General features: G+C 39.2%; 1 protein-coding gene across 1 annotated transcript; it reads left to right on the top strand.

The window, feature by feature from the left end:
* The first annotated feature begins 541 nt into the window (after window positions 1-541).
* BORCS7 (BLOC-1 related complex subunit 7) lies at window positions 542-9,982 on the top strand. The gene is made up of 5 exons (XM_079136362.1): window positions 542-1,338; window positions 6,618-6,680; window positions 6,776-6,819; window positions 7,498-7,518; window positions 8,498-9,982. The coding sequence occupies exons 1-5, from the start codon at window positions 1,198-1,200 to the stop codon at window positions 8,547-8,549; spliced, it is 321 nt and encodes a 106-aa protein (XP_078992488.1). The 5' UTR covers window positions 542-1,197; the 3' UTR covers window positions 8,550-9,982.
* The last annotated feature ends 41 nt before the right edge of the window (window positions 9,983-10,023 follow it).

Here is a 10,023-nt window from a genome sequence, read left to right as displayed (position 1 = left end):
AATGAGGTCAACTCTTCACAGACTGAAATCTCCAAAACTGGGGGTCAAAGTAACTTTTCCTCTTTACAAGTTGATTATATCAGGTATTTTGTTACAGTGATGGAAAGTTAACTAATACAATGATCCATGTAAAATATTCTGTGTAGCTTTAGAGTATCATTTAGAGTGAAAACTTTATTAATGCCACTATGCTTACATTCCTGTTTTCCTTGTTCCTTGTCTGAAACATAAACTTCATTTTCTGCTAGAGCTGAACCGTTGACTTGGCAACTCCATTTTGAGGTGTACACAACAGAATGTGTGCATATGTTCACCAAAAGGCAGGTTCAGGCTGGGGATGTAGCTCAGTGGTAGAACACTTTGCCTAGCATATGGGAAGCCCTAACTTTGATCCCTGAAACTGGAAAAACAAAAGTGTTCACATCAGTACTATTTGTAATATTCCAAAACTGGAAAACAACCCACATATTTATCATTTATAGAATGGATAAACTGTCAAATATCATCTACAGCAGAATACATGACGAAGCCAGACAGGTAAGAATGTAGTGTATCATTTTATTTATATAAAACTTAAAAACATAAAACCAATTCATGGTTACATAAGTCAAGTGCTTAAAATGGGGGCGGTGGCACACACCTGTAATCCCAGCAACTGGGAAGGCGGAGGCAGGAGGATTGCAAGTTCAAGGCCAGCCTGGGCAACTTAGTGAGACTGTAAAATAAAAAATAAAAAGGGCAGGGGTTGTAGTTCAGTGGTAGAGTGGACAAGGTTCAATCCCCAGTACCACAACAACAACACAAACAAATAACTGAACTGAAAATGATCTTAATTCATTTTCATAACCCTTTGGTGACTTCAACATTATTTCTGTTTTATAAAAGAGGAGTAAAAGACAGCAGTTGAGCCATTTGCAACTGCTAACTGGTAGACTTGAGACTGTAATTCAGGCCTTCTGATTCTGAATCATCAATTTTACTAAAGTCATCCGCCATCTCCTTGCTTGAGCCGTGTTTTCCTTAAGCTGTCAGTTTGGGTATTTTAAATGAGTTTAGTTAGCAACAACCGCTAGGCGCATGCGTCTCTTCCTTTTCTCGAAATAGGGCGGAGGGGAAACGCCTCCTCTGTCCCTTGCGCTTGCCTCTTTTGGCCCCGGCGACTCGCCATCGTACGCGCGGAGGCATTCGCTAGTTGATATGATGGCGACTGGGACCCCGGATTCGCAAGCACGATTTGGTCAGTCAGTCAAGGGGCTTCTCACCGAGAAGGTGAACACCTGTGGTACCGACGTGATCGCGCTCACCAAGCAAGTGCTGAAGGGGTCCCGCAGCTCCGAGGTGAGCCTGGAGTGGACGCTGCCGGCCCAGCACCCCGGAACGGGCAGTCTTTCGTAGCTGTGGAAGGGCGTCGCCTTGCATCCTGGGGCGTGTAGGCTATGAACTGATCGCCGGGGGCGGGGCTGGTCCTTGTAGGGCGCGTGTTGCATTCTGGGGTGTGTAGTCTCTGGGCTTGAAGGGAAGATAAGTGTGATGGGAATTTGCTCTTTTAAAATAGTCCTTAATTGTACTTGGGGTTGTCCCTAGTGAAGGTAGGTCCCATTCGGTCCCGAAATTTGTGTATCAGTATCCCAGATTCCTTCCACACTTTTGTGTATTGCCTATGAATTTATTCCCTCCTAATTTGTCTCTTTGACCACATTCTTGGTTTTCCGGGTTTTGTTTTGTTCTAGAATAGCTTTCTCCTTTGCCCCGTTTTTTCTCTCTCCATCTTCTGGCTGGTTGCATGAATGGAATTATTTGATGGCTTTTCTCACTAAAAAGCTTTATTTATGTACACTCTGCCTCTCCCCCAAGCAGACTTATGTATTGAACTAGATATTCACCCAGGAGAAATGAAAATATGTGTCCCCATGGGTTGGTGAATGGATGATGAAATGGGTCCAGTGACCCAGCCACTCCACTCATAGGTATTTATTCAAGAGAAGTGAAAACATAAGCCCATCATTTTGTTTTCTTTTTTGTCCATATTTTGTTCATCATTTTGTTAGATAAAACAACCACACATTTAACGTGGCTGATTTCCAGTTTTCTGCCTTCTTTAAAATGTGTGTATGTGTGTGTGTGTGTGTATAAGGGATGGAACCCAGGGCCTCAGGCATGCTAGGCAAGCACTCTACCACTGAACTACATCAGCAGTCCAAATGTTATGTTACTGAAAAATGGCTACAAAAACCCAGCCTACCAACAAACAAAACAACTATATGAGGAGGTGGTTATTTAATTCCTTCTGTTTTTCATGACTTTTAGATTCCTTTTCTTTTTGTTATTTTTTTTTTGAAAATTGTGCATGTGTGTATGTGTATACACACAAATTCATATACTTTGGTATAAATTGTCTTGTTTTGGGGGGAGAAACATGGCATAGATATGTATAGGACTGGGGATGTGGCTCAGTGGTAGAGCACTTGCCTAGCATGTGTGAGGCCTTGGGTTTGATCCCCAGCACCACAAAAAATAAAAATATGTATAAAACTAAAGCATTGATGATGTTCATAGTTTACCATAGCTATTATTGAAAATCATAATAAACATATTTATTGAGCATTTTCTTTTTTCTTAAAATTTTTTAGATGTTGATAGGCCTTTATTTTATTCACTTATTTATATGTGGTGCTAAGAATCAAACCCAGTGCCTCATACTTGCTAGGCAGGTGCTCTACCACTGAGCCACAACACCAGTCCCTTGAGCATTTTCTATGTGCTGGACACTGCTGTGTTTTAATTAACTTAAATCATTAAGATATTATATTGATTATAAAGATATAATTAAATTACTGAAAAAGGGGGTATTTTTCTTCTTTATCTCTCCTAGAGATACAGAGAAGATTTTTAAATTGTCCTGGGTCTTACTAATGAGAATTCAAACCCGGGCAGAGTGGTCCTAGGCTCACACTCGTGGATACTACCTTTCGTGTTATTGGCTGAATTAAGTGACCAAAAGTCACCGTGCCATCATTGACTGCCCTCATATGGCTTGCTCCTTTGCATTCTTCACCCTTATGAATTTTTGACATGGGCTTCTTTTATAGGATATTTAGATTGGTGTTCAAAAATTAAATGGTGTGGATTGAGTTAAAATCAATACAGCTTTCTGGGACAGGATTAACAAACACATCGTCTCTCAATCCTTTGAACTTTGTACTGAATCTCATACATGACACTTATACCATGTTGCCTTTTCTGTACTTTTACCATTTCTTTTACTAGCCTGTGAGGTTATTGGAGTGACTTTCTGAATTTTAGTCCCTTCTAATCCATAGAGCATTGCTTCAGCAGTCTCCACATAGCTATTTTAATTGACAGTTTGCATGTGTAAAACACTCATTCCATAGCATTCGTTTAACAAATATTTATTAACAAACAGTTCCTGCTCTATGCCAGGAGCTGTTCTAAGAGCAAGGAATAAACAAAATGAAATCTCTATGCTTAGAAAGCTTACATTTTAGTGAAGAGACAGACAGTAAACGAAATGCACAAAAATCAAGAGGTGTCGATGCTATGAACCAAACTAAACCTAAGAATAGAGAGTGATGGAAGGGTTTACTGTCAAAGGGGTGGTCAAGAAAGGGCCTCTGGGGAGGTGACACATGAGCAGACAATGGAATTAAGCGTGAGAGTAAGCCATGTGGATATCTGGAGCAAAATGGCCAATGCAGAGGCCTTGAGATGACAGTGTATATGAGGAATGCAGGGAGGCCAGTGTGCCAAGAGCAGAAAGTGAGGAAATGTGTGCCCATTTATGCCCACAGCTTAGGAGTGCTTGTCACTAACAGGCTACTCTTGCACACCTGCCCTATCCATTGAGTCATGTGCTTAGTGAGGAGCCATTGTGTTTTTTCCTAAACCTGTGTGTGTCCCTTACACTTGTTATTGCAGATACATAATGGAATGTAATCATATGGAAAGTGAGAAAAGATGAGTGGAAAAAAAATAGAGCTGTTATTGCTGTGAAAACTAAGATGAAGAATCAGAAACACTTGTTGAAGATGAGTCGCTAAAACAAACTTATTGAGTTTGGTAAAATGGCAAAAGCCTGGGAGAAAAATGTGTAGATTCTAAAAAGATTCTGTGCTTAGATTGTTTTGCAATTGTTTATTCAAGATGTTCCATTTTAAAGAAGGCAAAAGCTGGAAGTCTTAGATGATACGTATGTGGTTGGTTTATGTAAGAAAATGATGCAGAATGCTAGTGAGTACATGTGTCATCAAGGAAAAGGCCTTGGTCCCACATTGCAACAGCCCCTGCATTCCAGGTAGTTGCACGTTCCATCACATCTATCTTCTAAATGTTTCTCAATTCCCCCTTTTTCACATTATCATTTCCGTGTTCATTGTTTGTCTGAAGCCCTGTCATGTCCTCCTAACCATTCTTTCTGCCTATATCCTCCTGCCCCCAGTCCATTCTGCTTACCTTACTGCTAAAACAGTAAATCTAGTAATGCCATTTTTCTGAAAAAATTACCTGTAAGATGAGTTCTAAATCATCTTCGCTCAATGGTAGAGTACTTGCCTAGCATGGGCAAGGTCCTGGGTTCAATCCCCAGCACTGAAAAAAATAAAAAATAGTGGCCACAGGAGTGGAACATACATTTTATTTTTTTTTCCTTTGTGGTGCTGGGGATTGAATCCAGGGCCCTTGCTTGTGAGGCCAGCGCTCTACCAACTGCGCTATATCTGCTGCCCTACATTTTCATACATTATTGGTGGGAATGCAAAATGGCACAACCCTAATAAGAGGGGAATTTGATCATATGTAGCAAAACTATATATAATAATCATGATTCTATGAGTCTGTCCCAAAGGAAAGCTAGCAAAAATTCAGATATATGAGTTTTTTGTAGCACTGCTTATAATGACAAAAGACTGGAAACAACTCCAAAGGCCACAAAGAGAGGAGTGGTTGAATAATCTGACACATCTATATAGTGCAGTTGTAAAAGAATGAAGGAGATTCAGTATATGCTGCTGCAGATCAATCTGAGGGTTGTATTCTGAAAAGAAAGCAGCAAGGTGTGGAAGAATACATAGTGGGAGGGGGAGACAACATGTAGTTGGCTCTCTGTATCTGTAGGTTCAGTGTCCACAGGTTTAACCAACTGCAGATTGAAAATATAGTTACCACTGTGATTGCTGTGTCTGTACTGAACATGTGCAGATGTTTCTTTCCTTGTAATTATTCCCTAAACAATACTGTGTAACTGTCTACATAGCATTTACATTGTATTGTATTATAAATAATCTGGAGATGATTTAAAGGGTACGGGAGGATGTGTGTAGATTCTGTGCAAATATTGTGGCATTTTAAATAATGAACTTGAGCATCTACAGAGTTTGGTATCCACAGAGGTCCTGCAAGCAATAATCTGCAGATGCCAAGGGACAACTGTACAGGTGTCCTTTGTTTTAAAATGGAACAATGGAAAGATAAACCAAAAACCAATAAAAACAGCCATGCATGGAGGAGAGAGAAGAGGGAGGGGAAGGGGCACAGATGGAAGGTTTTATTTTTTTGTTCAGACTTTAGAAACACATAAAGGTTTATTAATTTTAAAACTTAAACTGAACAGAAAAATAAATAAATAAAAGTCTTCCAGGGGAAGGAATCTGAGAACTGCAGAAATGCTAATGTTCCTGGTTATTTTGAAATCATCAGCCCCATTTTTACCAGACTCTCTCTGACCTAGGGTAACAGGGAAGGGCTGATAGGATGCACTTAACATCTTTGCAGGGCTGGACCTAGGAATACCAGGATCAGGATACACCATGAGACCAGAAATCTTAATTGATCTCTGCAGGCCTCTCAGTGCATCTCAATCAGCTTTGCCATGACCTTAGGACATCCAGCTGAGGCTGAGCTCAGCTTTTCTCTCTTGGTCTCAGGACCCAGCTATCAGTGAACTCATTTAAATGTGCCTCCACATTTCTCCTTGCTTTTCTTCTCCAACCCCATCTGGCCATCTTCCATGTGATGGTTCCCACTCTACGCCTGGAGCTTCTTTTCAGCACCCCCGCCCCCATTCTATTTATTTCCTTCTTTCCTTCTCTTCTTTCTTTTTGGTGGTGCTGGCCTTGTACATGCTGGGTAAGCATTCCAACACTGAGTAGCATTTCTAGACAGCTCCATTTCCCCTGCCCTTTCCAGCCCAGCCTCAACTCCTGCTACTTCACTACTCTCAAACTATCCCAAATTCCCAGTCTGCCTTTAAAGCATCAAAAGTCAGATTCTCCCACTGGACTTGTGGAGCCAAAGGTTTCGTTGCCAATGTCTCTTGGCATTTGATGAATAAGCTATGCAGAATGTGGTCCTGGAGCACTCGGTTTCTCAGGCGGTGGCTTTTGGAACAAATGTCAAGTCCATGCTACAACTGCCACAGTGCCAGTGAAATGACTTTTCAATATGAACAAATGGAAAGTTATTCTCCGTTACATTTTGAGCATTTTTGGTTGAGCCCAGTGAAGGAGGGCAGGAGGGGGAGTATGGTGGTGGAACAGCTGCACAGAGAAAATTGCAGGAAGTTTGGAAATTTTGATTATTACCATTTTATTCTTGTCTTCCAGCTGCTAGGTCAGGCAGCTCGAAACATGGTACTACAGGAAGATGCCATCTTGCACTCCGAAGATGTAAGAAACAGTTTCTTCTATGATTTGGGTTTAGATATATAGTTTGTATGGCTATCAGGAAGTGGAATGTTCTGCTTCTCTCTCTTTTTATGCAGAGTTTAAGGAAAATGGCAATAATAACAACCCACCTTCAGTACCAGTGAGTATTCCCTTTCCAGCAACTGCTTGCTGCAAAATCACCTATAGCCTACTTTCATTGCTTCTGTGCTTCAGCACATTTTCCCTGTGGATTTAGGGTTGAGAGTGAAGGTGAAGTTGGTCAAGGGTGAAATTCCTCTGTGGAGAGATGCCTGAAATTTCAGAAGGTGAGGTAGAGGGTGAGATCAGGAGCATGGGTCACCTTTTATGAACCTCCCTCTGTTAATATGAGGACTCAGGGAGATCCTATAATGTCAGAGCCCATGCCAGAACTATGCTGGCACTGTGCTTGGCACCTGGTATTTGTCAACTGTGCCCAGCGTCTCTCCTGTGGAACTGCTCCTTCACCAGGGAATCAAATGTAATGGGAATCTGTGTCCTATACTCCACATGTCACATGGAGCCAGTTACTAAATATGAGCCATTCTTCTGGTTTGTTAGACCACTCCCTCACTCTGGGAAGTAGTGTTACCTCTTTAGTTTAGAATCCATCTTTTAAGCAGTTCTGCACTCAGATAAGAATCCCTTATAATAATAATCTTTAGAGAGGATGGACAGAAATACAGAGTGTGACATAAGCTGGAAATTTGTTCTGTCTTTATATATTTGGCCATAAATAACTTCTACTAGTTCACCAGGTTTTCTTATGTTTATTTTCCTCTTTCATTTTCTGATTTAGGCAAGAAGCTATTCAGAAAAAGTAAGTAATCCCAAAAGTAGGGGAGTGGGGAAACCAATTAAAGCAGGTTGGGGAATTATACTGCTTTACCCTGGTTGATATATGCACTTAAATTGACATGCTCTGGGATAGCTCTTTAGGACTTAAAGATCACAATGTATATCACTGGTGTGATGGTACGTGTCTGAGGCCAGACGTGGCAGTTGAGTGAGAACCTAAGCAATTTAGCAAGATCCTGTCTTAAAATAAAAAATGAAAAAGGGCTAGGGATGTAGCTCCATGGTAAAGTGCCCCTGGGTTCAATCCCTAGTACCAAAAAAAAAAAAAAAGAAAAACGAAACAACAACAACAACAAAATAACCATTATATTTCAGGGCTGGGGATATAGCTTAGTGGTAGAACACTTGCCTAGCATGTGTGAGACCCTGGGTTCAATCCCTAATTAAACTTCAAACAACAACAGAAAGAACACAGAATATTTCAAAGGCATACAGTAACTCAATTCAGTGCCAGTAAGGGCTTTCTAAAAGTTACATGATATAGAAACCAACCTTAAGGAATTTAAAAAAAAAACCCTTTTACATTGGTAATATTCATTAAGTTAAATAAAAGTGCTGAAGTCATTTAATAGTTTGGCTCTTTTATTTGTTTGTGTGATATTGGAGATTAAAAACAGGGCCTCCTATGTGCTAGGCAAGTGCTCTGCTTCTGAGCTACATCCCTATCCTTTTTTATTTTATTTTGAGACAGTGTATTGCTAAGTTACTTAAGTTCACCTTGACCTTGTGATCCTCCTGCCTCAGCCTTCTAAGTAGCTGGGACTACAGGTGCATGTCACTGTGTCTAGTTTGTAAATTAAACACTTCTGGGACCCAAGGGGACCAATATGAATTTTTATTTATCTGTAACAATATTTATGCATTAAAGAATAAATCGATTGTACAAAGTAATATCTTTATTGCTCATTTCAGATAAATCCTTTCTCTATTCTAATTTCTAGTGTTGAACAGTCATCAGATCTACAGGACCAGTTGAATCACCTATTAAAATAGAATGTCATAAAGAGGGGAACAGCACTTCTTTGCCTGATGTTGAGGATTATCTTATACAACTGTTGGGCTGTGGGTTTGATTTTTCATTTCATCTCCAAGTTGTATTAGAAAAAATTTTGTGTTGATGTATGGTTTCTCCTGAAAAGAAGCTAGGTGGCAGAAAACTTCTATTGTGAACCATGAGAATAATTAATATTTTTTTCTTTTAGATCATTTAGGATACATTTTCATTTAATAAATATTGATAGATAATGGGTAATGATAGGTAATACCTATTATTTTCTTTTTTAATAACTCAGAGGAGATACTTGTTTTATTGTAGCAAATTCCTAAATGAAAATTAGGCAAATGGTAATCATATCTGGCCAGCTGTAGCCTCTTTCCTTGACCTGCATTCCTAGGGTTCCTTTGTTGTTGTGAATCTTGATTAAATGACCTTGGTTCATTTTGTAATTTTGCTAATTATCAGCAAGTTCACTTGTGTGACGTTACTGCCAAATGTGAAGGGAGATGAATTACTGTGAATGATAGTGGCATAGGATTGTACCATGATGAAAACCTTAATATTTGTAGATATTTACCTATGTTCATTAGTTTCATCTTGTTAAATTACATTACCATTAGCTATAGTCAAGCCTGAATACTTTGTTTAAAGTTAATTTGGAACTATCCTATTCTAAGGAATTGAGAGAAAGCAGACATGAGAAAGTGTCTTCACTAATAGAAAAATCAGTCAATCCAATTTAATTTATATTGTATTAATACTGTTAAACAGATCAGATTACATGTCTTTCATTATATATATATGAATGTATATACTGAGTTAAATTAACTTGTGAAGAATCTGAAAAGGCAATCATGCATTAATTCTATAAACTTTTATTAATAATTATATTATTAAAAGTAAACAGGCTCTACTTACTTTTAAAAAATAATACAAACTAAGTCCAACTATTATAAGAAGTGGTAAAATACTTAAGACAAAAAAAATTGAAATAGAGGTGTGATCTAAGTTTGCTTTGTGCTAGAACAAATATTAAAAAAGCAGTGATCAGGGGCTGGGGTTGTGGCTCAGTGGCAGAGCACTTGCCTAGTATGTGTAAGACCCTGGGTTCAATCCTCATTACCGCATAAAAATAAATAAAGGTCCATCAACAACAAAAAAAATATTAAAAAAAAAAAAAAAAGCAGTGATTGACTGGGCATGGTGGTGCATGCCTGTGATCCCAGTGATTCCGGAGCCTGAGGCAGGAGGATCACAAGTTTGAAGCCAGCCTCGGCAATTTAGTGAAGCCTTAAGTGATGTAGTAAGACCCTGTTTCCAGAGAAAAAATAAAAATGGCTGGGGATGTGGCTCAGTGGTAGAGCATCCCTGGATTCAATCCCCAGTACAAAAAAAAAAAAAAAAGAAAGAAAAAGAAAAAGAAAAGAAACAGTGATTGCTTATATTGTATCCAATAAGATAAATTTCACA

This window comes from Sciurus vulgaris, assembly GCF_902686455.1.
Source record: "Sciurus vulgaris genome assembly, chromosome: 4".
NCBI lineage: Eukaryota > Metazoa > Chordata > Mammalia > Rodentia > Sciuridae > Sciurus > Sciurus vulgaris.
Note: the sequence above shows the minus strand (reverse complement) of the source record. Positions and strands in the feature narration are given on the sequence as shown.